The sequence below is a fragment of the Xiphias gladius genome, chromosome 6 (genome assembly GCF_016859285.1).
Source record: "Xiphias gladius isolate SHS-SW01 ecotype Sanya breed wild chromosome 6, ASM1685928v1, whole genome shotgun sequence".
In the NCBI taxonomy this organism is placed as follows: domain Eukaryota; kingdom Metazoa; phylum Chordata; class Actinopteri; order Istiophoriformes; family Xiphiidae; genus Xiphias; species Xiphias gladius.
Genome location: NC_053405.1, coordinates 10,619,632 through 10,647,588, shown reverse-complemented (window position 1 = coordinate 10,647,588; position 27,957 = coordinate 10,619,632). Strand labels below are relative to the sequence as shown.

The 27,957-nt window shown below is 40.0% G+C and overlaps 1 protein-coding gene across 2 annotated transcripts; it reads left to right on the top strand.

The window, feature by feature from the left end:
* The first annotated feature begins 177 nt into the window (after positions 1-177).
* rab3ab (RAB3A, member RAS oncogene family, b) lies at positions 178-27,254 on the top strand. Of its 2 annotated transcripts, XM_040129651.1 has the most exons (6): positions 178-284; positions 1,388-1,466; positions 16,298-16,522; positions 21,643-21,761; positions 24,641-24,765; positions 26,167-27,254. In XM_040129651.1, exons 3-6 carry the CDS (start codon positions 16,298-16,300, stop codon positions 26,355-26,357), a joined length of 660 nt encoding a protein of 219 aa, XP_039985585.1. In that variant the 5' UTR covers positions 178-284; positions 1,388-1,466; the 3' UTR covers positions 26,358-27,254. The 2 variants fall into 2 exon arrangements, with proteins under 2 accessions (XP_039985585.1, XP_039985586.1); XM_040129652.1 differs by lacking the exon at positions 1,388-1,466 and having other exon boundaries at positions 189-284.
* Positions 27,255-27,957: the final 703 nt, after the last annotated feature.

Below are 27,957 nucleotides of genomic sequence, written 5' to 3'. Positions count from 1 at the left end.
TCTCCCCGGCAGCGCTCATCAATAATAAACGACAGGTTGATAATTTCAAGGTGGAGTGTTTCAGGAGAGTTTTTTTAATGCGCGACTCCGGATTCGTCAGGCGGGCTGTCACTCCCGCGGACAAATCCCGCCCACCTGTCATTCATTTTACGTCGAAGTTTTCTGCCTGCGTGAATATGGCGGAGTTACGGAGAGACCGGGACATTTTTTCTCTTTCAAAATAAAATTGTTGAGTCGCTCTCGCTCAGGTGGTGAACTTCGGAAAATCCAACCCCTTTAAAAAGGTACGCCACTGATTTTACACATCAAAATCTGTTTATAGGTGCTGGGGACTTCTAAGAGCATATGTGAAAAAAAGTTACATAACAGCCTTTTTGGCTCCAGGGAAAGATGTGCGAAACTAATAGATTGCCTCAAGTAGGGTCACTTGAGTCAGCGTCGGTTGGGTCTGAAAACTACAAGTCTGAAAATTAAAATTAAAAAAAATCTGTAGATGTGGAACAGAGGACAGAAGTGATCTTACCAGACCTCTCTAGCCCGTTCCCCATCTTTGCAAACTTTGGCGGTACATTAGCTGGTCCTAGCATTACACGCCCGGATCTCCCAACCGAGTTATCAGAGGTTGAGTTGCATTGTGGGTAATGTATGCGCCAGATTTTGACAAGGAAGGAGAATGCCTGGAATCAAAAGACAATATCTTGGCTCTGCAGCATCAATTTTAATCATTCTTATACTTCCCCTCATGTCTGTGCGTGCCATGGGTGTGCAATGCTAAATTGATAGAGGGCTCTTTTCAGTGCTGAAGATATTGTTAATTTATTATTTTTATCCTTAGCAACATGCTCATATTTTGTTGTTGTTTTTGTTGTTTGTAGGCTATTAATCAAACATTATTCGTGTAGCACTTTTCATACAGCTTAAAGTGTTTCAGAGGGCTTTACGGGTGACCGACAAGCCAAAGAGACAGTGCGAATATAAACATAGATATGGAAAAATAAAACATATCGTTACAGTAGATTAAATGTATATCAAGTAAATCATGTATATATATATATTTTTTTTTTATTTTTTTTTATTGGTCAAGTATGTTGACAAAGAACCTGACTAGTTGAAAGTAGTTCGCAATACACTTGAAGACAGCGCAGGGGATAAACTTACAGGACAATAGAGCCAAACACTTAGGCCTATCTTCAGAAGAGACCTACACCACAACATTACCGATTAAAATCACACTTTTGTAAACATGCATTGTAATTCCCCTCTCAAAAAAAAACAACAACAAAACGATTTTCATAATAATTGTCGCATTTGCTTTTGCGTCATTAAAAAGTTACGGCTCGTTTAACGGCTTTTACTTTGTAATTCGCATCCGGGTGGTGTGTTGCAGGACCTTTCTGGCTTGACCGTGGTGGTGTTTCTGCGGGTGCTGGACGCGGTGGATAGCAGCCGGATAGAAATTGATAAAGGTGCGACTTTTGTCTTTATTAATCTCTTGCATAGACATAAGAATCATACATTTTCTACTATATTTGAATGTGCCTTATTCTGTATTTTTCGTTTATGAGCGCTTATATTGAAATATCGGGTAAAGGATTTTCAGATTAAAGAACCTCTAGCATAAGATGCTTGCTTTAAAGCAGCTGTTTTCATTGTGAAATCCAGGAAAACGGTCGTCGGTGTATAACGTACATTATTTTCTTCGTGTTATCTGTGTGGTTGGATGCCGCTGGTTCAGTGGATCTCCTGGTTTGACTCAGGGCCTGTCCTGCAGGAAAAGGCGTTTCGCACCGTCCGATGATTTAAAAAAAAAAAAAAAAAAAAAAAGGTGGTCTTAATGTCTCTGGGCCAGGAACAATAGACAAAATTCAAACACTGATGTCCATTCATAGAGAAAACTGGAGGAGAGTAATCATATGTCATTTTTGACACGCTTACGTACAATTATCCGTCATTTTCTAGCCTAATAATATTTTCACGAGTATTATCGTGAAATAACCTAAGGTCACCACTGAATGTCAAAGATGAACTAACGATCTGTCCGCATGTTAGGATGATTGTAAGAATATAATTGAAAATGAACGCACTGGGTTGAGCCATATGGGTTGAGTGTTGCTCTCCCGTGGCAGCGTAACGCGGTCTCGGCTAGCGCCTTCATATGAGTCGGCCTGTGTGTGTGTGTGTGTGTGTGTGTGTGTGTGTGTGTGTGTGTGTGTGTGTGTGTGTGTGTGTGTGTGTGTGTGTGTGTGTGCGCTCCGCCACTGCAGCAGCGCAGCTCCACAGCAGGGAAACACTGGAAAAACAAAACAGAGAAAACGGCTTTAAATCGACTCTCTGTCACGGCAGTGCTACTGCTCGCACTGTAAGAATTTGGAAAATATACGATTATATAAATCCTCCTAGTTAATTCAATGTAGGTTACGTGAAGGGATATTGGCAGCATGTACAGAGACATTTGTTTTTGTCCAGAAAGTGTGTATATTGTGATTTAGATTTAGACGAAAGCATTTGTGTCCTGTGTCCAGTGTGTGTGTGTGTGTGTGTGTGTGTGTGTGTTAGTAGAGAGCATCTGGTGGCTTTCAATCACCATCACCTGCTGTTTTAAAGCATTACACTATTTTACACTATTGAAAGACTGTGGTCATAAGTTTGGTCATTAAAGTTAGAACCCAAGACCCAAGTTAATTTTGGTCCTAGAGCGATGTAAACTCTTAAGATATAAACCAATGTGGCAGAGGTGCTGGTGCCTCACTTTTTCTTTTTACCTGCGAACACGGACGGATTACCGAACAGGCACAGCCTCTGTGTGAAGTGACTTGTAATATTTAATTGTTAGAAAGTCTAGAGCTCACTTAAAAGACCCAACTACGAAGAGACAAAAGACGAGTACAAAGAGAGTTAACATGAACGACCACAGAGAGCGGCAAGGCGACCATAAAGGGAAATAAAATGACAAAACGACTACAAACAATGCAACTGCACAGTCATAGACAAAACGACAACAAAGAGACTGAAGACGACCATAAAGAGACGCATAACGACCACAAAGAGACAAAAGGACTACAAACAATATAACTGAATAGTCTGGGGATCCTATTTAGGAAGAGTGGGTGGGAGGGTGGGGGGGCTTTGATCTGTCTGTGCCCAGGGGCCCATTTTCAAATAGTCTGTCCTTGCCTGTGAAAATGTTTCATCATGCTTAAAAGAGTGAGCTCACAGCGTGCAGGCCGCATCTGCACTTCCTCTGCTGACAGTCAAGTCGCTGGGAGTCAGACCTGAGGGCAACAGTGACGCACCTGCTGTGTCTCATGGAAAAGCTCATGGATGCCATGATGCCTGCGACGAACGCCGCTGCCGCACCGGCCAGGGTCAGACCGACACGTTGGGTCCATATCATTTATTACATTTCAGATGTTAGAGTGACGAGTCTCTGAAAGATTCTCGACTGACCAGACATGCAGAAAAACACTGAAATATCAGATTTTTTTTTCCTTTCTTTTGTTTTTTGTGCTAAATTAAGACATTTCTTGCCTTAAAGAACTGCTGCCACTGAAAGAATTTGTTTATAAAGCTGCTTGAGAAGCTTTTACACACTCATAAGAAAAACAAAACATCTCTGAAAGGGAAACATGGAATTCTTTCAGGTTTTAGGTTATAAAAATGCTCAAATATAATGATAGCTATGAGCAGCGTTTAGGCAAAAACTGTGTTAATGATTGGAGCTGGTCTTTAAAAAGCTATATCAAAGCCTAATATCACCATATGGGTTATACAAAATATGAATAAGTGATATTACCATTAGAAAGAAACACATTTCAGTCAATACATTTTTGAAATTTTAAAAAATAGGCACATACAGTAGGTGTGTTTTTTAAAAAAAAAAAAAAGGGATCAGAAATGTATCAAATAAAAGGTAAATATTTATGAAATAATTATAAACCGGTATACAAACAGACTAATGTCCTGGATTCACCTGCAGACTTTAGCACCAAAAAAACGTCTCCCTCATCCTGGCTGCTCCCCTCTCTGCTTTCTGTTTGCTGTGCAGGGGGGGAAAAAAATGAAGAGATGCTATTTTTAGCTCCCCCTCCTCATCTGCATCCCCACGCTTCCTACAAAAGGAGGCAAGCGATTGGAGGAAAAGGGGGGAAAAGGAAAAAAAATGCCATCTCAGGCAACCAGGGAGCAGGACAGCAGCTGCGTAACACCAGTGCTGCGTTAGTGAGGAGACATCTTCTCCTTTTTTAGTGCATTGTTAGTTGTTGTTTCACAGACAAAGCCGGTTAGTGATAAATGATAAGTCAGGTGTTAAATCAGCCGTGAAACCATGACAGGGCATTAGATTTATTTTTTCGATTTTTGTAAATGAATTTTACGATGTCTTGCTGTAGTAGTCCAGTTTTACTGTCCCAGTTTTCCAACCTAACGTGAAAAAAGGTCTGTAATACTAAATATTTTCAATATTTTATGCATCAAAATCACTGAACACTTAACATTTATTTAGCATAGAAAGAGAACAGTGCAGCGGTCAGGGAGGAATGATGCAAATGGCAGCAGTTTGTTAGAGGGATCAGAGGTCAAATGGCTGCTGACTTCACTTTTATACAACAGCAGTAACCCCCCCACCAAAAAAAACCTCAACTGATTTGAGTTTAATCAGCCTCTCGGCCAGTGCAGCCTGGAAATGACTTGAGTGGTGTAGGATGGAAAGAGCAGTTCTCCTGTATCCTCACAAATGCGGTCAGAGTTTCAATTGCGCTTGATTCAGTCTAGTGGAAGACAAATATTTGATTTGAGTCAAGCTCGTTTCTCTAATTTGGTTTGGCTGAACCTCACTAGTTCTGGTCCTGGTTGTGATTCTGGGTGTGAAGACAGAATTTTCACATGTGGTCGAATATCTTAGATCAGTCAAGATGTTTTCTACCCTCTCAGTCAGTTCTCAGATTGGGGTTTTCGTCCTAATGGTGAATTTACACAAGTGTTTGCAGTAGTGGAAGAAGCATTACAACTATTCTACAACTATACCTACTTTAGAAATACTCCATTTTAATTAAAAGTCCAGCATTCACAATTTTACTGAGGTACAAGTACAGAAGTGTTGGCAACAAAATTTACTTAAACTGTCAAAAGTAGAAGTATTCTTTATGCCGAATGGCCTGTGTCAGTGTTATATTCTTATATTAATGGATTACGATTTTGATGTATTAATATGCAAGTGGTACTTTAATGGTGTAGTTGGTCACGGTGAAGCTATTTTGAATTACTTTTTATGTTTGTTAGTTTAATCCAAAACAACACATCATCTGTTATAAACTGATCGTGTTTCATGCGTAAAATCTCAATCTAAAAAGTAACATAACACTGAAATACTCAAATAAACTACAAGTACCTCAGTGTTGTGGTTAAGTGCAGTGCTTGAATAAATGTGCTTCATTACTTACCACCACACCCTTTTTGTTCTAACGGAGAAGGCAACGAGATGCGTGTGCTTAATGTTGCAAGTACGTAGATTTCGCCTCATTTACTTTGTACGTAGTTGAATCTGACTGGCCTTTAATCTGTGAAATGGAAACACTCACTAACGTGCAAACAATTTGAGAGAGAGGGTTTGGATTGACCCCTCGATTAGGAAGCATTGATGTTGCCTTTTCAAAGTAAGTGTTTGTGTGATTGTGTTTTTTAAAAAAACAAAAAAACAAAACACAAGCAGTAGAACAAGAGGGGTTCTGCTTGGCTGGCAGTGCAAAGACATACAGCAGATGGAGCATGAAGACAGAGGTTAGATTTGGAGATTTATCATTTTCACTTTATTGAATGCTAATGTTAGTTAGTGTGTCCATCTCATTTAATGCTGAACTTCATACTTGTAGACTTTCTCCACAACATGCAAGAATTTTTTTTACCATGCCAGTTTCACATTTCCCACTTTTTTATATGTAGGGCTGCAAATAATGATTATTTTCGTCATGGATTTATCTGCAGATTATATTCTTGATTAATTGTTTAGTTGTTTGGTCTGTAAAACATCAGAAAATAATGAAAAATTAACATCATCATTTTCCAGAGGCCAAAGTGATGTCTTCAAATGCCTTTTATTTTCTTTTTTCTTTTTTTTCAACCAACAGCCCAGAGGAAAAAGATATTCAGCCTACTCTAATGTAAGACTGGGAAAGGCTGCACATCTTTACATTTAAAGAGCCGGAACCATTAAATATTTAGCATTCTTGCTTGAAAATTGACCTAAACGATCAATTGATTATCATAACAGTAGCCCATGAACACTCTGACCACCTACCACTCGATTGATTGTTGCAGCAGATTGATTGGCTTGCTGCATTCAAGTGCTCCTGTACTGTCTGTTGTACGAGTTTGTTTGGTGGAAAGTAACATGAACTGTGCTTCTGGGTGCTTTTTATTGTGAATACTATAAAAAATAGATGCTGTAAAGGCGTTTTTGATTTCCTTTGCCACATGAAATGGATTGTGCGCCCCCGCTAGAAAGATATTCAGCTTAGCCAGTGAGGCTACCTGACCCTCAACGTCCAAGCATCTCGTAACTTTCACAGATTTTGTTTTAAACCAGTCAGATAATCCCTGCCTCAGAAAAATATGCGTCTGAAGTAAAGCATAAATATGCTTTAAGCTCTACGACGCTTTATGTTACCACAGGGTCAGGGGGTGTCGAAGAAGCCTCCATCAGCCGTCTCAGCCGGTTTCTCAGTAATCAGTAAGCAGGAAGGTGTTTGGGTGATCTGGGATCAGCTGGGGATTAGCGATGAGTCTGCAGGAAAGACAGCCAATGCTGATTAAATGACCCTGGCTAGGTGGCCGCAGCAGCACTTAGCTCTGGATCAATCCAGCTCCCGTAGGACGTCAATCTCCTTTAGGTGACAGGTTTGGAGGAGAGCTTGATGATATCATTTTCCAGCACTGAAACTCTGAACTCCCAGCCATGATTAAATTAGGATAAAAAAACAAACAAAACAAAACAAAACAAAAAAACAAATACCCCCTCCTGCTAGAGAGAGTGGCTTGAAAATCCAGGCAGAGAACTGGAGGACTAAGAACTGTCAGTGTGCTCTTGAGTAGGGCAGATAACACCCAAGTGCCTCATGGAGATGGATGGATGTTGAGATGCATGTTGCTGATAAAAAGCATTTCAAGTTGGCAGAATTCCCTTGGCTTTATAGTAAATTGTTGTAATAACTTGAGGTCATTTTATCTTCATATGTCAATTTTTTTTTTGTTTGTTATTGCTGACCATATATAGAAGAAATCTCACCATCAAAACTGGCCCAGCCTCAGCTCAGAAGCATGGACAAAAATCCAGCTTAATGTGACCTTAGATGTTTGGACACCCAAATCAGTAAATCCCATTATGTAAAACTAAAAGTAACAGCAGTATCAAGGGGGAGAGATGTGGAGTTCAGTGTCATCTGGAGAACATTATTATCAGCTCTTTCTGCCTACAAAGGCCCAAATATTCACGGCTTGATAAAAGCACGACCCTGCTCCTCCATCTGCCCGACCCCTCCCCATGATAGAGGAGCTGAGTTATCCTCAGCAGCTACTGTCAGGGTCCATTTTGCGGCCTTTGTCCCCGCTGACATTCGGTCTCATCTCACTGTCTTGATTCTGGTTGTCAAACCATGTAAGAGGATTTCGGTCTCACATCAAGTCTGCTGGTTCCTTCATCGCGGGTGAAAAACTGACAGTCAAAGTTGTAAATGTGATGTGATCTTAATATTCGAGACGGTTTATTTTACTCTTGCAGCTTGGAAACCATCTGAATAACTTTGATACATAAAAAAATACATATTACAGGAAAAACTGAATGCAAAAATAGTCAATAATAATCAATATTACTGCACCGCTATTGTTATTTTGGTCTGAATCCTTTATTTAAACTCACAAATTATGTCATATTAGAAAGGCAAACAGTGTAACTTAGAATCAATTTGTTGGTTAAATTTAGATTTTAGAGATGTATTTAGAGACATTTTGCATGTATTACATTTTATAATGACAACGATGGTTATGATGATTAGACTTTATTGTATCCCCGTGGGGAAGCAGGCTCATGAGTCAGCACGATCAGCAACAAAAGGGACAAATGGACAATTAGCTCAAAAATTTAACATGAAATAAGAAACAATACAAGGAAAATAACACAGGAAACTAAGAACAGAGCAACATCCAATATATTTGACTGTCAGTTTTGGTGTGTTATTTTAAACATGTTAGGAAGATTACCAACGTACTGTATATAGTTCAAATCGTTATTGCAGTCTCTTTCACCTGTGTCAAATTTTCTTTTTATTTAACAGGTAGAGCTGAAACAATTTTATCGACTGAAATAAAATTAATCTGCAACTATTTTGATAAGCAATTGATTGTTTGAGTCATTTTTGAAAAAATACAAAAAATCTGTGGCTCCAGCTTCACCGACATGAGGATTTGTTGATTTTTTTTTTTTCTTTCTGTTTTATATCATAGTAAACTGAATATCTTTGGGTTTTGGACTGTCGGTCAGACAAACAAAACATTTGAAGACGTCACCGTGGGTTTTAGGAAATAGTGATGTGCGTTTTCCACTATTCTCTGACATTTTACAGTAACTAAAATAGTTGCTTGTAGCAGGGCTCCATAGCTCGGGGGTTGAGACATTTTCACGTCAAAGTGCCCTCGAGCAAAATCCTGAATCGGTCACAGTGGTTGTGTATGTGAAAAATGCAAGTTGCTTTACACAAAAGTGTCAAATTAATGTAACATACGCAGCAGTACAACGGCTTTAAATCATACATTATAACAAACTACATGTTATTGCTCTAACGGCTCAGCACACCTGACTTGTAGCTTCGCTCAAAGGCAGTTTACCATCGAGGCCAAATGAAAGCATCAGCAGCAGCGTCCTGCGGGCTAGAAGACATTTGCATAATGAAAATTTGTTAATTACTTTGAGATTAAGCACAGAGGCCTCGGTCTGTAAGCTTCTGTATCAAATTAGTGTTTGGTGAAGGTTAAGCCAACTCTCTTCCCCACAGCTAATCTCTGAGACGCAGAGGAAAGGCTGCAGTAATCTCACCCCCCTCCACATACAGCCGACACTGAACAGCCTCTTCTGAACGACGCCAATGAAGCCCTGTGGTAGTGTTTGACAAGATCCAGACTTCCAGCAGTGACTGCTAATTTTTAGCCTCCTCTAATCGCTGCTATTAATAACTGTAACATGCTTATGTTTCCCTTTTAGGTGATAAACCAGGACTTTTTGTCCAGAACGAGCTCAATAAATAAATGTTTTAGACACCCAAGATTTTAAGAAAACATTAGAGAAGAGGTTGAGGGGCAGATCAAGTCGCAGCACTCAGAAGGATGCAGCAGATATTCCTGAAGAGGCAAAAAACTTTGAGAGAGAAATATGCTGTGGAGACAAGCGTGAGGAAAGAAAAGTTTTTGGGGTAGAGCAAGTGGGAGCATTTGAAACATATTTAGTTTTGTGCTTGCATTACATGGTCTCATCCCAAGAGAAACAATGGCGAAGCAAAGCAATCGAAAACTTTAGAAGAAGAGTACAGTCTAGACTGACTGTTAGACCTTGGCTTAAATGTCTAGAAGATGAGTTTAAAACTTGGTCTCATTACCTGTTGTGTTATGGCTGACACAGCTCTAAGAAACTCATCGATGGGCTGAAATAGCTCCGGAGCTGAGTAGACAGTTTGGTGCAACAGCGACACAAGTACATACATTTTTAATAAGGCCGGCCAGAGAGGAAAATCGAACACCAGTCCTTGGCTGTGATCAAGTGCGAGCTCCCTTCCAGTAGGTTTGCTTTAGTCAGAGCCAGAGAAACAGTCATTGGTTAGTTTGTCGTGGTTCACACCGCTAAGTAGAGTAGTTAACATTGAGAACATTTAGACGGATGACAAAGCAAAGATGTCTAAGGTCTTTTAGTCTAAAGGTAATTTTAAGTAATTTGAGGGATGTTATATGATTGTGTCATGTGGATTGTGTAGATTGTGTTAATATTTTCAATTTGTACATAATAAAACCTGAGTGGCAATGTTGCAAATGACACAAAAAAAAAGTCGAAATTTAGCAAAGCATTTTTATGCTTTGAAAAGTTGGTTTATGAAGTGCAATGGAAACAGACTTAGCCAATTTACATGAAGCATGTGACGTAAAACACCGCTGAAGAGATGAAAAATAGAGGCAGACGAAAGCACCATATATGTGTTGAGACTGTAATGTTCCTGGAATTAATCGATGAAACACAGTAAATGCAATACTTCCACAATGTTTTCTTCTGCCATGGCTCGGTGGCACCTGCCACGAGAACTTAGTGCCACCAGCTGTGACTTTGTTCCTGACCAGGATCAACGGCACCTTCTCGAAGCACTTCACTCGCAGTATTTGGTCTCGCATCGGTCTGATGTCCTGGAATGACTGCTGGTTGTGATGCACAAAGCTCGTAATGTTTTGTGGATGTTGTGGATTGAAACACAGATTCATTCTTATTTTCTTTTGCTGATTATCTGGAATATCAAGCACTACACTTGGATGGACACTTGGTTAATAACATCCCATTATCTCTTTTACTCTTCAGTCTCATATACAGTATTAGCAAGCTAACGTTTTATTTGTTTATCTGAATTTCTTTTAACTCAATGCAAGTCTTCCAAGGGAGGGTACGTATCAAAATCACAGTAAAAACATTTTCAGATATAGCACACATACGCACATGCACACGCACCGTATATTCACATGAATGTGAACACCTGCACACACGACTTACTTGTAGGAAATTACAGGCTGAAACCAGGAAATCGAACTCCAGTTCCTCTCCATGTTTGTCCTCTCTGATCATCAGACCTAGCTGAAGATGAGTTTAAGACCATTTCCTTTTCCTGCCAAGAGAATCCAAACGAACTAGGCGGCATATTCGTGTGCCCTCTGCTTGTAGGTTTGTCGTCCTTTGAATACCGCTGGATCAACGAATTGTGGGATGGCAGTATCTCCTGTGCTTTAATTTGATAACTGTGGGTCAGTTGACTCCTTTAGTGGCGCTGGCTGTCAACATGCTGTATGTCTCCTTCAGCCCCTGTGTTTGTTCTCATCTCCTGAAGTTGGCTCGGATTATGCTCTCTCCCTCAGTGAGTCACCCTCAGTGAGTCACACTGCAGGGAGACTAACATTTGCAATCATCTAAAGTTAAGGCCAGAGTTCAGCAGACTTCAACAGACAAAGACTAGGAGGTAAAAAAATACTGACTCTCTGCTTTAATTCGAGTTTATTTATATCTGTGGCTCGTTGTCCTCTAATTTCCGATGATAAAGAGCAGTTGGACAAATGAACATAAATATAAATGAAGTCTTCAGATTTCATTTCAAATCCTTTGCAGTGCTGCCCAGACATGAGCAGACACTTGGTATCTTCCCTGATAATCCTCTGTCAGGCCTGTTCTTCAGCCACCTTCACTTCTTGCTGGTTCAATGGTTTTTTTTTGGTTTTTTTTTTTGAAAACTCTCTGGTTGCCTTTTCATTATGTATTGGATAACTGTTCTGCCGGATTTTTCCTAAAATTTCGGGGCTACGCATAACGAGGGCTACGAGTCCTACACTGTTCACCCACTGTCGTTCTGAATACCCCCAAACACCCTTAAAGCTGGAAGTCAGCACTTTTACCTCATAGTCATTGTTTCGTTTCAGGTCTGATGTCCACAGGTTGAACCCAAACAACGACAGCTCACTGTTCTAATACTTTCTGGCTTCACAGTATGTTATGCTGAGACACCTTAGAGATCATTTTAAGCAATTTTGGGCTTTTTTTTAATTTATTTTTTTATATGATTATTATATTATATGATTATATTCAAGCACCAACTGTTCTGGAAACTTCCATTTAGTTTAAAGTCTCCCAAGAAGGAATAAATTAGGGTTTAACAGAGCAAATGCAGTTCATTCAAATCTCAGAACTTCAGTTAATATTTGGGTACAATATAATTTTTTTTTAAGACAATGCTACAATATATGAAAATCTAATGTTAGACTACTTTATTTGTGAGTAAAATGATCAGTAAATCTGATCTACCACTTAATTTTAAGCTTATGATAATTTTTTCAGATTGGGCATCCTATTTTTCAGATGATATATTTCTTATTTCGGAAGAAAATATTTCATGATAAAATATTCACTGTAAAGCATGTAGTCTTTTGAAGTAAACACGAGAGCTCCAGGCTGCAGATTTGTGAGGAATCACTGAGGTCACAGGCAGAGCTGAAGTTATCATCAACTTAATAGAGATTGACAACAATGCTGCTGCAGCATTTTCACGTGCTCTAAAATTAGAAACCCGAAAAAAAAGATCCTATTTACACAAATTAGACTAGGAATTATTAAAACAATTATCTCAGTATTTTCTGGTTCCATTATTCTTCCTCTCTTCAGTAACCTTTATGAACCCTGCTTGCAGTTATGTTAACCGTAGCAGGTTTAGTGGTAGCTTCTAGTCACATTTTTAACGGCCTTCTCAGCCTACTTGCGTAACAAACCATCGCTTTGTTGAGGACGGGTCGGTGCTCCTTCATTATTTAGCAAGCCTCTCTCTGTTCCTTCGTGTAAACTGATAGGGGGGAGCTGCGAGGAGGGTGCACTTGTTTTGTTTGTGCTTTATTCCTGAGAGTTCTAGTGTTCCACTGCAGCCGAGTGGAGATAACCGTCTAAATATAGAGCAGGGTGCAGGGACTCAAACTCCTGTGGGCTCAAGTCATTGTGATCTCAAGAGTGGCCAAGGTTTCCTGAATCATTTTAGCCCCTGTATCCTTGAATTCTTGTAGTCCAGTGGTAGCTAGCGTGGCTACATACAAGCAAATGTTGGGAGTTCAGCCCAGTTTTAAGCAATAATTGGTTGCACCCAACTTTTTTAGGATCAGTTTGAGGGCGGTCACAACGGCTGGTTAACTTTCCAATCGATAAACAATCTGGCTCTAGGACGATCAGAATGATCTCAGATATGTCAGAAATTGCGGCTGTCTGTGGTCCAATTTCCCACGTGTCTGCTGTCAAAAGATCCCGTACAAACTTTAGTGAGCTAGTTTTCATTCTACTACTACTGTAGTAGAATTTTCCATGTTGAGACTAACTGTAGTGTAACTGAGACTGCGCTGTGATGAGGACGTCGCCATCTTGTTTGTATAAACTTTATTGGAATTATCAATATACAAAACTGATTTGGAGTTTAGTGTTGTAAGTTTGGCGTGAGCATCCCTGGTGTAACCGGTCGATTTATCCATTCGTACATTTTTACCGTGCAGAATAGCACAAAAAAAAATTTGTACAAGATTTTACAAGGTTATTAAAAAAGTAGAGTCTCCCAAACACAGCCTTGTTCAGAAAAACCCTATTCGTCACAAAGACAGTTAAAGGGAATTTCGGATTTTTGTCAACTTGGGTGTTAGACTTATATTTATGTCCATTATTACTTTTAGTCATGATAACATTTGAAGTCCAACAAAATTAAACACATCGCCCAAATCCTCTCCAATACACCACACCTTATTCCTCAAATGTTTTCAGCTATCTTCCTTCACGAGGGTGGTGAAAACTATCTTTCACCACCGTGGTGAAGGCAGGGTAGCATTGAAGCAGGGACTAATGGGCTTGTTCTGGAGCTCACACTGGTCTGCAACTCGCTGTATGTATAGAAGCCATGCTAACGTTTTATGCACCACAGGGATGGGAATTGATAGGATTTTCTTGATACCAGAGCCGTTATTGATTCTGCTTATCGGTCCGATTCTTTATTCATTCCCTTAACGATTCCTGATCAGTTTCCTGTGTGCAAAAGAAAGTATATTGCTTCCACCCTTACCTGAAATTACTGTTTTACAGACAGTACAACAAGCACTGTCATCATCTTTCTTTGCGAAATGAAGACACTCTTTGGATTGTCTCTTCTTCCCTGTCATGACGCCCTCTTGTTGCAAGTTTCCGGCAGCAAAGACACCTGAGATTGACGTTATTGTTTTGCAATGCGCAACAGTCACAACAATATTGCTGCATCGATAAAAGGAATTGATAAGCTCGGAGGCATACAATTCCAATGGTTCGGACAGTTTGGAAGCGGTTCTCAACTGGAACCGGTTCTGAATTCCCATCCCTAACCACCGCTGTTGGTTAGATTTGGGAAACATGGATTCAGGGCAAAGAGTGGGAGGCTCCTAAAGCTTTCCCCCAAAAAACCTTAATGACGGAAGTCTCCAACACTTGACTGTGAATGTGTCTGAAAGTAAACACAGAATGTAATCCCCGGAAAATCCTTGTATCTGTTGTAACAAACTGAATAGAATCACAGATGCATGCCCTGGCTAACTTCCCAGCGAATGAAACCACCTGCCATTGTTGTTTGTGAGTGTGTAGCCTACTAAATCTAAAGTTACCACCTTCATATATTTACTTGTTAGTGGTGTCGGTGTTGGTGTAGATGTCAGGCTACATCTCCCCTGGATCGTAACATTAGCTGTAAGCATGAGAATCCTGCCATTAAGGAGCCATCAACAACATGTGCCACACCTGTGCAGAACAAGCGATCCACACAGCTACTAGCAGCTCTACCTGTGTCTCAGCACTTCAGGTCTCACATCTCTCTGGAGAGAGTGAGATCTCTTGACTGACTGGTCTGCCTCCATCGAATGGTAGCACCACCAGTTTGACTGCTGTTGATCGCCCAAAAGGGAGAGCAGAACATAGCTGGCTAAAATAACCCTCTTAAGACAGTTACTGATGATATCGACAAAGAACTATTGACTTTAAAATACACGTCAAGCCGGGGAATATCAAACTCCAAACTAACTTCAGCCTGGTGTCTCCGGCCTGCAGCTGCTTATACTGCTCTGCATGCACAATAAATTATTCCCCACATATCCCCAGCTGACTGTGACTGATTGAGCCATTTGCCTCCAACGTTTCACCAAATGGAGAAAATTCTGATGGGATTCATGTTGTCCCCTGATGTTGCAATATGCTGCTTTGATTAATTACCATGAAGAAAATGCGCAGTGTTTAAGCCTGACTAGTTAATCACTATCATCTGTTATGCTTAGTCTAACAGATGTGGACAGAATTCCTTCTTTTGTCTAAATACTCATTAAATGTATGACCTTCTCTTTTGGAAACAACGCCTCTGCTGTTTTTTTTTTGTTTGTTTTTTTCAAAGGGTTTCTTGTCTTTAATTTTATTCCAGTGTCTTTTTTGCTCAGGACTTTAAAGGAGGTGGTCATTAATTCAGAGATGAAAGGCTGCCTTTGCAAATGACCAGGAAACCCTGGCATTCTGTCCAGGTGACCCTGTCTCCTAGACATTATGTTTATACACAACTTATTTGCAACAGCAAATACAGTTTGCAGAAAACTTAATTGCGACCAGATTACATTTTCTATCAATGTAATGAAGATATGTTGTTAATTTACAAATTTTGGAAAAGTCAAAAATATGTTGATACTGAATGTTTCGGTAAAATGTTCACAGAAAACATACGTGTATTTGTTTTCCACCAAAATATCTGATCTTGCTATAAAATATCCGCTTGTGACTACATCATCGTTAAACTTTTTTATGGTTATGTTTAGACACCCACAGCACTTGGTAAATGTTGAGGAAAGATTGTGGTCTGGTATAATACAGAAAAAGTTAACAGAGACTTCCGACACAATGTGGTCATTAACAAAAACCATGATCTTTAACCTCAACCAGAGTGCTTTTGTTGCCTAAACCTAACCGCAGACAGGACTCTGGGTTGTCCTGACTCTGGACCCTGGACTCTGGTGTGACAGTTGGGCTCGTTTGTATGGCCACCATCCACCCCAACCACGTTGTGGTGACTCCTCTCCCTGTATTAAGTGTTGTGTTTCATTCAAGCATTCATACATTCAAAAACAAAAACAAAACAACAACAAAAAAGCAAAACAAAACGTGTAGCCTCTGAACATAATCCAGCCAGCAATTACATTGCCACCACAAAATACCCGGGAAAACTATTTAGTAGTATACGAACATAATTTGTTTAAACTAGTTTAAACAGATGTAAACTAGATTAAAACTAGACTAGATTTAAAGTAGTTGCTGATCAAATCTCTCATCCTGAAACGTTTCGCAAAGATTGTTTTAGGAGTGGATCAAACAGGAAATTCATACTTGTAGTTTCAGGAAAAGTCGCTGTAGTCCATTGTAAAGCAATGTCACATTTAGAGGTCTCAGCAGTTGTTTGATCAACGTTTTATTTCTCTCCTTCGACTCTCTCCATAGATGGCCTCGGCAACAGCGAGCTACGGGCAGAAGGAGTCTTCGGACCAAAACTTTGACTATATGTTCAAGATCCTCATCATCGGAAACAGCAGCGTGGGCAAAACCTCCTTCCTGTTCCGCTACGCTGACGATTCCTTCACACCGGCCTTTGTCAGTACGGTGGGGATCGACTTCAAGGTGAAGACAATCTACAGGAATGACAAGAGGATCAAATTACAGATCTGGGTGAGACATCTGCATATTCAATTCTCTTTGGAGGGAAGTAAATTAAACTAAAATCTATCATTTAAATATTACAATCAGGAATGTGGTTAGATCGTGTATTTGGATGAATTCTCATAATACAGCAAATAACATTCCATAAGATATTTAATATGTTTAACGGTGTTATGCGCTGCCCTGTGAAACACAGTCCTGTCCTCAGATCACAAATTTGTATGCAGTATGGAATAGAATAGAGTAGAATAGAATTGAGGCTATGACAAGAGCCCAAAACGCAGCTAGTTACAGTAACGTATCCTCAAGAACAAACCGGAGGGTGTGTTTTTTGTTTTTTTTTTAGCTCTTTTGTTGCATCAGACTTGTGTTGGCTCCTGAGGGCTCAACAGTAAATGCAATCATAGAGCAGAGCAAAGACGAGCACGCTGAGGGAACGGGCTCCCCAAGGTGAGCTGAGCAACGGGAAACTGGTGTTTCAGTGTCCCGCTGTAGATCATGACAACGTCTCGACCTTTTACTACACGTTTCACAGCAGACTGAGCTGTGATGGTGAGCGGAGAATTGTGCGTGTGAGCGTGCCCGTACAGCTTTCCTCTGCTGTTAGCCTTTGCCAGGCCTCTGGTACGGCAGACAGGGGAAAGGAATGGCTGGCTGCTGCTCTCCCTTCCCCCATTGCTTGACATCTCCCGGAGTAGATGTCCCCTCCCCTCCCTGTACACACACACACGCACACACTTAAACACAACACACTTTCATACAAACACACAAGAACATGAAATCCCCACCCCCAATCTCTCAACATCTCAGCTGAGACTCCGCTATAGTAAAAATGAAAATGGTTTGAGCAATGGGCTCAAAAGTCAACATGTGGTATGTATATTTATTTCACAGTACGCAGTTCATCTCATTAATGCAGATTTACATGACGCACACTTATACACTTGAAACAGTGGCGATTGTGGGTGTTTGGTGAATTCAGTGGATGATTGGTTAAATAGTAAATGCCACTGCTTTGGCATACTGTAGCTAATACTGAAGGTTGGAGTCTTTCTTTTTCATTTGAACTGCTGCGGAGACCTTATGGCTACATTCATACTGTCAGTGTGCAGGATTGACAAGTGATGTCAGATGTTGGGCTGCAACTGACGATTGTTTTCACTGCTGACGAATGTGGTGATTATATTTTAAATTAATAGGTCAATCACTTATTCTATTGAATATTGGAAAATAGTTTAAAAAAAAAAACAACTACTACTACTAAACCTATCCTACTGGGAAATGAACATTCTGCAAACGAGATGTTTAATCATTTGAAAATTTTCAAAGGTTTAACTGTTTTCAGAGCCCATAGTGAACACAAAGATGAGTACTCCGATGTGTTCATTATGTAACGCCACTCAGTGCCACCTACACTGTCATTTTAGGTGTAGAAATGATGCTGTCATGCTGAGCAGCCTGCAGCACATTGAGGGGCTGTGCAGAACTAGATACAAACCGTAGTTACAACATTATAACCGACAGTATGTAAAGGTCGGAGCTACAGCACAGTAAAGATACATGTCATACAATATTCTCTATTCTTTTCTATTCGAGGATGATCAAGTGTGATTGAGTGAGTAGATACATTGATTAGTCCAAGAAAGGGTAACAAAAGTTAAAAAGTGTGTGTGTGTGTGTGTGTGTGTGTGTGTGTGTGTGTGTGTGTGTGTGTGTGTGTGTGTGTGTGTTGTGTGTTTGTGCGCGCAGTGTGATGTTTTAACGTTTACACATCTGTGGATTCTCTTTTTAAGATGTGTGTTGTTGTAGATCTATTAGTGTAGAGGCAATTAATGGCATTATTATTATTATTATTCAACTCATAAATGCACACTGTTTTACACAGAAAGATACTGAGAATTTTTTAAGGAGGTTAAGATTTGTTCGTTTTTTGTTTGTTTTTTTCACCTTTACTTTAAGGGAATAGTTTTGGAAAATACGCTTACCAGCTGGATGAGAAGATCGACACCTCTCTCATATCTGTACGCTAGATATGACGCTTCAGCCAGCAGTCAGTTAGCTTAGCTTAGCATAAAAACTGAAAACAGGGGGAAACAGTTAGCCCGGCTCTGTCCAAAAGCAACAAATTCCACCTACCAGCACCTCTGAAGCTCAGCAATGAACATGTTTTATCTTTTTTGTACAAAAATCTTCGCCTAAAAAAGCCGAGATGTGGTTTCAGGCGGGTGATGTGCTGGAGTATTTCTCGGTCAGGAGCGGTAACTTCCTAAAGTCTTTGCCGTTTGCTTGGCAACCTCATGGTGATGACAAGCCTCCAGTCTCACTAATTCTAAGCTAAGCTGACCAGCTGCTGGCTACAGCCGCATATTTACTGTGAGTGTGTAAGTATCTATATTTATTTGTGTATGTAGGTATGATATAAAGAAATACTGTCTGTAATTACTGCTATAGTTGGAGCTACACGAGAAAGCTTCTCACTTGCAGTACAGGCAGTCACTGTAAGTGGTGACTACCATCCAGACTGTGCAGTAGATGTCAGTCTCAGCCTCTTTTGCTGAGACCGACAGTTCGTTGGGTATCAGATACACTGAGCTTCAGTTCCCCGAGCATTCATCAGGGCTTTGCGCTGAAATTCAACCTCAGTGGAGTCTGTGGCCAAGGAGAGAGTGCGAGGGAGGAAGAAGCACTTTTCTGGCAACCCTCACAGTGGAAATAAAGACAAGAGGAGGAGCTGATGAGGTGTCACCCGCGGGCAGATTTTAAAATCGTCAGAGGCCTTTTAATACACTGGCTTTACTGGAATATGTGGGCACAATGTGTCAGTCTGATATGTTGAATGTAATGTCTGATGCTCGATGTGTGTGTGTTTGTCTATGTCTCAGCTTTAGGCTCAAGTTTTCTAAAATCATGGTAGGAAACTTAGTAGTCATAGTAATAACATCTAATTCCCGTATTTTGGGACACTGGCAGGTTTTTAAACATATGACAAATTCCTCATAGATGTATCTAAAAACACCAGGTTCTGATTGAAATCTGCAACCTATCTGATCTGATAACAACACTTTACATCATACCCTTTAACTGGTAATTTTCTTTTGTCATTTTTCTTGAACTGTCTGCTTATAGTTTCACAACTTTGACCAGGAAAATAATTGTTAATTCAGGACAGATGTTTGGTGAACAGGAATCTAAAGATTATCCCGGAAAGTGTGCTGTAAACTTTTAAATAAAAGGGTAAATTGAATTGATGTTAACCATGGTAAAATGATTCAACAAGTCTTGGCTTGAATTTATGTACCCTGAAGATAGTGTGTTTTCATTTTACAAGCCAAATTCATTAACTTAAAACAAGAAAATCAATGGTGTGTTATCTGCCAAAGTGGCTGGTATAATTAACTGAAACCTTTTCAGAGAAGAGGTTCATTCTAGATTCACAGCATAAGAAAATTAGTCATTTTTTATCACACAGTTATATTTTACAACGCTGTGTCAAATGCACTTGCTGATGCATCAAAACTTTAAGTGCAGAGCAAAGTTTCCTCTCACTTCCTACTCTGCAGTGATCAGCAGCTCTCAAACAGCAGGGTGGGCTGTATGTTTTTTCATTGCACAGATAAACTTGCCAATTAGTCTGAATTACCATATACAGCTGTTTTCAGCTTTACTGTCTTATTGAAAGTGCTGATACAGGTGTTAACCAAGACACATAGAAAACCTCTATTTTAATAGCAGACATATAAATAGCAGTGAAACAATATTTCACTCTTGGTTATTAGTCAGTGGGATGAGACACATCTCTGATCAGACTTCTGGACCCAACCTACCAGCTGTACACAGGTTTATTGCTATACGATACAACAATATAATCCTGCTGTATCATACGAGTTATACCCCTTTCAATTATTATAATCTAGATCTGAGTAAACTGTGGCTGCAGGGTGAATACCCTGTGGGAGGAATATGATTTTTGTAATTTGTTTAGATTTTTCTTATTTTGTCTTTTTGTTGGTGTGTCCTTAAATTTAGAAACAAAAACTGAGATTTTGAGTAATAGATTGAGTTGTAATAATGTTACTGTTGCAGGATGTCTGACTTGTGAGAAATAAGGAAAAAGTAACAATTAGACTGAAAAGAAAACCAAAGAATCCTGCACACCATCCAACACTTGAGCTCATTTTATTTACACGAAGTGTCGGTCCTCAGGCCTCACCCTCACCAGGCAAATTCATATAGACAAACAGCACTGCTGAAACAGCAACGTGTATATTAAGGCTATAGGCTTTTATCTAGGAAAAACCTGCCAGTCAGAGGATGCTAGCAACATCAGAAAGCCCCTTTAATACAAAAACAAACACAATACTGAGCTCTCCCAATTGTAAACAAAAAGTATAAATGTGCCAATATTATAAAAAAATTGGTTCACATTACACAATAGGGCCCTGTAGAGACATTACATAAGAACATTTACACAGTATAACAATATGATATATAATCGTCTTTCGTAGGTAGAAAAAGGCACTAGAGGCAATATATAAAAGGTAAAAGCGCAGTAATCGCATTATCGTTCATATCTACAAGAATACACTGCAAGGAAACTGTTAACAGAAAAACATAACAAGAAATAATGTAAGAAAAATATTACAAGAAGAAATATAAATGTATATGTGTCAAAAAAAAGAAAAAGATCAGAACCAGAACACCTTAAATGTAAAGAACTCTTATTTACTAATGATGAGGGCGCTGTATGACTAATATAAGCAGGCCATCAAGAACAGCGATCAACACTTTGGCCCAGCAGTGGGAGGATCCATAAGCGTTGGAACGGGCCTCGTCTGTAACAACATATAAAAAAGGAAGAAACAGTGGAAAATAGCAAGTTCTCAATAGCCTTAAGGAGTTATCTATAGATGTTAACATCACACCGAGAGGGAAGTCCTCATTAACACCCCTTGGTTTTAGTGTTTGTAATTTACTGCATATATCCAAAACATTACTTTTTTTTTTTTTTAAGACTATCTGAAGACCTAAAAGCTTGTCCCCAACCCAAATCAGAAGTCACGGTTAAAGTGACAATTAAAGAGGTGAAAAAAAAAAAATTCCCCTCAAGCTGCCACTTCCGTCTTTTCCAGGACACGGCGGGTCAGGAGCGTTACCGCACCATCACCACGGCCTACTACCGAGGAGCCATGGGCTTCATCCTCATGTATGACATCACCAACGAGGAGTCCTTCAACGCCGTGCAGGACTGGTATGTGACCGGCTGGGGGGGGTTTGTGACATGACAAATGACACCATGGAGCTCTACCTGTGAGAGGGAGGGTTGCGTGGATGATGGATCAAGGGGGATCTAGATAATCAGCACTTGGCTGGATATCGATGTAGAGATACCGAACACTGACGAACAGAGCAGATGATCCGGTTCAGGTTTCAATATGCATTATATTTTAACTGTCCACCGCAACCCCGTCCTCTGTGTCTGCAGGAGAACCGGATTAGATTAGATTAGATTCAACTTCGCAAAAAGCAAAAAGCAATAAACTACAGCGTAATTTGCATACTTTATGTATAGAGATATATAAATAACAGGGAGGGGTACACATGAATACGCTAGGATATATACAATATCAACAGCATTGACAGTGTGGAAAATGTGAATATATACAAGATATATACAAGAGCAAGTAATACTATTAGTAGACATTATATACAGAGTAAACAGCTGGATATGAATACGTGTATACACTATAGCAGTATAATTATGAATACGCTATGGGGCTGTCCCCATATACTGTATGGACAGTGGTATTGGGGCTTATCGCCATGGTAAAGAGTGAGGGTTGAGGAGGTGTGGTTGTCTTACCTCGCAGTCTGGGGTCTGTTGGTTAGAAAGTCCAGTATCCAGTTGCAGAGGTAGTTGTTGATGCCATGGTCGCTGAGTTTAGTGATCAGATTGGAGGGATGATGGTGTTGAATGCTGGGCTGAAGTCGACGAACAGCATTCTCACGTAGGTGTTACTGTTGTCCAGATGGGAGAGGGTGGAGTGTAGGGCTAAGGAGATGGCGTCCATAGTACTCCTGTTCTGGCATTAGGCGAATTGGAGGGGGTCTGGTCCAGTGTGGGTGGTAGGCAGGTTTTGAGATGAGCCAGGAGCCTCTCGAAGCACTTGGTGATGGTGGGGGTGAGTACATCAGGACGGAAGTCTTTGAAGCTCACTGCAGTGGGGTGTTTAGGCACTGACACGGTGGAGGTGGTTTTAAAGCACGTGGGGACAGCTGCTTGGGCAAGTGACAGGTTGAAGATGTAAGTCAGGACCTCAGTAGGCTGTCCAGCGCAGGCCCTGAGCACGCGTCCTGGGATTGTATCAGGACCAGAAGCCTTACGTGCATTAGTCCTACATGGTGCAGCACACACGTTGGTGGAGGGGAGTGGTAGGGGCTGGTGGTCTACAGGGAGCACAGCCTTGATGGCCGCCTTCCGGCTGTCCTGAAGGCTTGAGGGATACCTATCTTTTATTCTTTTTGTCTCCCGACGGGACTTTAGCTCAGTCCTTAACCTTCTGTTTTTCTTTTCACTGTGTCTTGGAAAGCACCTTCAAATTAGACAAAAGCTTGGGAAATGATCGTCATCATGTCCCTTCACTGTTTTAAAGTAACTTAATTGTCCTGAAAGGAAATTTTTTAAAAGTTTATTCTTGTTTAATATTTACCAACACTACTACGTCAAAGTCTAGGTTATAATTTCACTTTTTTAAATCATACTGGACCCACTCTTGCTTTCAGTCCACAGTTCACTTACAGTTTAAGAGGACAAAACCGGTGGTGGAAGAAGTATTCAGATACTTTACCTGAGTAAAAGTACCAGTACCACAATGTAAAGATACTCCATTACAAGTAAAACTCTCTAATTCAAAATCCAAACTCATCAATGTGTAAGCAGCAGGTCGAGGTGAAGCTACTTTTAAATACTTTATATACAGTTAGTTTAGTCAGGTGGTAGACAAGATAAATCTGAGGGGTGATGAGATGATTAATGGTGCAGGAGAGAAGAAAAGTTTGGATATACAAATCTCTTTTCAGTTTTCAGACTTTTCTCTAATCTTTCCTGTTATTTGTGAAATATTCAGTGATATTACCTCTTTGGGCCTGAAACAATTATTTCATGAAACTATTTTTGAAGTTTAAAGGGAAAATGTCTGTCATAAATATCTGAAAGTTGACTGGGGCCCCAACTATACTTTTTTTTTTTTTTGGTGGCTTTTTTTGACGGCTTGTAAAAGGTCACCTGCCTAAAAATTTGGGACCCACTGGTTTAATCTTTAACAATGTATTGTATTTTATAAGCTTATCATATTTTGTTTAACTATTAAATAAAACTTTCATAGAAAAGGAGTGAAGTAAAACTAAATTTCCCTTTGAATTTTAATGCAGTACAACTGTAACCTAGCAGAAAATGGAAATGCTCAAGTAAAGAACAAGTACCTCAAAATTGTAGTTAAGTACACTACAGGACAAAACCACAAATCTTGTTGAATGCAGAAATATAAAGTGAATCTGTAATGACACTCAGGGGGTCGTAGCAAAGGCATCTTAATAAGATTAAGTTAGGGAAGACAAAATTTCACCAATGAGATCCAGTCCTATGAACAAGCAAGAGGAGAGTTTTATTGTGCAATGTTTTTTTTTTTTTTTTTTTTAAATACTTGAGTTTTTTTGAATATCTGAGACGACACCTGAGAATCATATTATCATTCGTATTCAGTCTCACACTTCCAGTTCTCACTGAAACATCAAGTTTTACTATGTCTTTCACTGGCCATTGTATTTTCATCTCCCATGCTAAGTGCTAACACTGCGCCAAAATTGTGCTAGGATAACAACAGTAAGGTAAAATTTCTGGTTTTCTATTTCAAATAAAGGTCACACGTGGGTTTAATTTTTCGGGATCAGATTCTGTTACTATGTCCGGTCAGTGTGATCCAGAACGTGGTTTAAAGAAATCCCTTTTTGCTGTACACACTGATTAGAAATCATGTGAGAGCAATAAATCGGACTTCAGGGCCGTTTCACCTGTAGTGTGGTCACAGCCTCTGAGTTTGCTCTCTGACAGCTGCGTGTGTTTGTTCCCAGGTCGACTCAGATAAAGACGTACTCGTGGGACAACGCCCAGGTGCTGCTGGTAGGAAACAAGTGTGACATGGAGGACGAGCGAGTGGTGAGTGGAGAGAGAGGCCGGCAGCTGTCCGAACACCTCGGTGAGATCATAGTGTAGACACACACACACGTGCACACACACACACACACGCACGCACACACAACCACTGTACAAACACTTCATATCTGTGATTCACAGTTGTGTACACTGACCAAAGTTTACTGAAGAACTTCTCTGAAGTTTTATTCCTGTTATTCTGAATGTTATTTGGATTTGAATTTAATTACACTCTTAAAGAGTTTTGATTTCCCTGGATTTTTGTCATCCACCCAAAAGTTCACAGGAACGAGTACAAGAACTTTTTTTCATGCATGCAACTTTTTGACTGGAAAGTACTGAATCTTCCAGCCTGTCAAATACAAGCCCACTGACGGTGCTTCACAAGGCTTTAAATGACAGTCTGTGGTTTTACAGGGGCTTACATGCTCTGACTATTTCTTGGCCATGCACATCGATTGTTGTTGTCATTGTGAGGTTGCCAGGCAACCAGTGGAGACATTGCACAGAAGTGCTCAGTAAATGGAATGTGTAAAAATGTAAAACCACAAACATTAAACTCTTAATGTTTTTTGCATTTCTGTGTATGGATTAAACAAAGGAAATATAACATATTAATTACTGAGCAATCAGAGGTGCTGGTCAGAGGATTTTGTTACCTTTGGACAAAGCCAGGCTAACTGTTTCCCCCTGTTTCTAGCCCGCTACATAAGACGCAAACACACAGACCTTAGATTGATATTGATCTTCTCATATAAATTTCTGCAAGGAAGCAAGAAAGTGTATTTCCCACAATTTCAAACAACTGGTTAACAAGTGAAACCAGAAACAAAATGAAAAACAAACCATCTGAGAGTGATGTGGCTTTCCAACCATTTTGCCACCAGTTTGTTGCCACTTCTCTCGCTTTTTGCAAAGTGGGCGATATCATAGCTGTAGGAAATTTCTGTTACTGTTTTAATTTTGATTTGGGAGTACAACCAGGAGGCTGACGTGAATGTTTTTTCCTACTCTGCTTGTATAGTATTACACAAATGTGGGATTAATCTCAAAGTACAGCTGACAGGAATTAGATCATTAGTTTAAGGGGTATTATACCGTATGTTAAGTGATGGACAGGTGGAAATTTTGTCCTGCTAGTGTTGCTAGATGGAAAGTCACGGCATTATCAAAGTCATTACGATCAGCCTTTTTGGAACCAGGAGTTTATGCACCAATTTTCATTGCAATCCATCAAATAATTATGAGGATATTTCACTGTGGACAAAATTTTTAGCCTGACAGATCAACAGAAATTGCCGCCCCTATTGACATGCTAATACCATGGTTAAGATTGCATTTCACTGGATTGACTCAACTCCACCACTAAACTACGCAGTTGTACAGGGGACCACACCCTCATTCAACCTTTCTGACGCTCTCTCATACACTATTTCCCCTCAAGGTTTTGAGTTCTTTGAGGCCAGCGCCAAGGACAACATCAATGTGAAGCAGACCTTTGAGCGCCTGGTTGACATCATCTGTGAAAAGATGTCCGAGAGCCTGGACGCCGGGGATCCCGCAGTCACAGGGGCCAAACAGGGGCCCCAGCTGACAGAGCAGCCTGCTCCACCTCACCAGGACTGTGCATGTTAAAGCTGACTAGCCCCCCAAAACCCTTTTCCTCCATCTTCCTCCTTCTCCTCTTTCAGCTGGACCCCAGGGCTTCGGGTCCGTACTCCATCACCCTTTTCACTTACTTTCCCGCTTTTTTTCTGTAACCTTGTAAGGATGATTGGGCACAAGGACCGGGTTGAAAAGTGTCTGAAATGCTCTGAGATTCTTGTGCACCGGTGCTTTAGGTACATTTGCTTCTGGTTCCTTTGCATACAGGAGCTAAAATGTGTTAGTTTTTTTGCTCAGTGCCGGTGTTGGTCCGATGCCAAAGCAAGTTCGGTTCAACCGAAGTGTTTCAGACTCTTTGCAGCCCGTGTTCTTTAAGTTTCCCAACCCATTTTGTGTTGCCCCCCCCCGTTCCTCGGTGTATTCTTACAAGAAGGATTTGACGGCGTCCGTCCTCACAGTGCCATTTAAATCCTTCTGATGTTTACAGTGCTTAGTTTCATGTCAGTCAAATGTTTTGAAAAAATGTCAGCCTTGGATTTGGTGACCAAGAAGGTGGCAGTGGAGTTACAGTATGTGGGAGTAATGATTCAGCTGAAAGGTGCTCCATACCGATGTGTTATGTTTCTGATGTGAGTCTGGACACATACAGAGTCAAACATACATGCATCTGTGTTTCTTTTTGTTGTCTCACCTGGTATCTAAACATGGATACTTTAGGTATTTGAAAGAGTCGTGTTGTTGTTATTATTATTATTATTATTATTATTATTCATCTTAGCCTTTCCGTTTGGCCTTTTTATTTTTTTACATTTCTTCAGCAAACTTTTTTTATGTATTCTGGTGCCCTGTTTATTCTTTTTCATACATTAAACACTGGTTGGGGAACAATATGAACAATATATAAGATATAGCTAAGTAAAAAATATTAAAAAATGAAGAGACACATTTTATTTAATTATATTTATTTCAAATGTACATATAAATGTTGTGCAATATATATATATATATATAATATATATATATATATATATATATATATATATAATATCTACAGGTATGCATTTCTGGAAATGAATTTTAAAAGGTATGAACTTCTATGAGGATAGTATCAAATATAAAAAAGGTCTGTGTTGTGGAGTTTGTTTGGAAGATGTGTGGAATTGTTTGCACCTGTTGCAGCTTCCTCCGTGAGTCGCGTCATTTCCCTGTAGGTTTGGACTCATGCTGCTTTCCAGAAGTGTTGCGAAGTCAGTAATTCAAACTTCCTGCTAAGAAAAAGGCGGTGGAACGGCCCTTTTCGTTTGAATTACAAGTCAGAAATTTAGCAACATGTTTATCATCCTCCAAGTCCACTCAGCGTGATTTCCAGCACTGCTGCTGATGAAGTGTAACATCTTAATACAGCTCTAATGTCGGAAGAAGGAGATTGCTGGAGACACTTTGTGGTGATCATTAATAGTGAAAACTGACATCAGGAGTTTTGAGTCTTCTCGAAGCTCAAAGTCATCTAGGTTTAGCAATAAAATTGTAATTAGGGCGGCAAACGTTTTGATGGTTCTAGTCCCAACAGCCTCAGGATGTTTTGTTCATTCTGTCACTGACTGACAATTTAAAAATTTAAGGACATCTG

Excerpts from the sequence above, each read along its gene's own strand:
- rab3ab (XM_040129651.1), top strand. The coding sequence starts at position 16,298 with ATGGCCTCGGCAACAGCGAGCTACGGGCAGAAGGAGTCTTCGGACCAA. Across the intron at positions 21,762-24,640 it reads TTCAACGCCGTGCAGGACTG|GTCGACTCAGATAAAGACGT; the intron begins GTATGTGACCGG and ends GTTTGTTCCCAG. Across the intron at positions 24,766-26,166 it reads GCAGCTGTCCGAACACCTCG|GTTTTGAGTTCTTTGAGGCC; the intron begins GTGAGATCATAG and ends TTTCCCCTCAAG.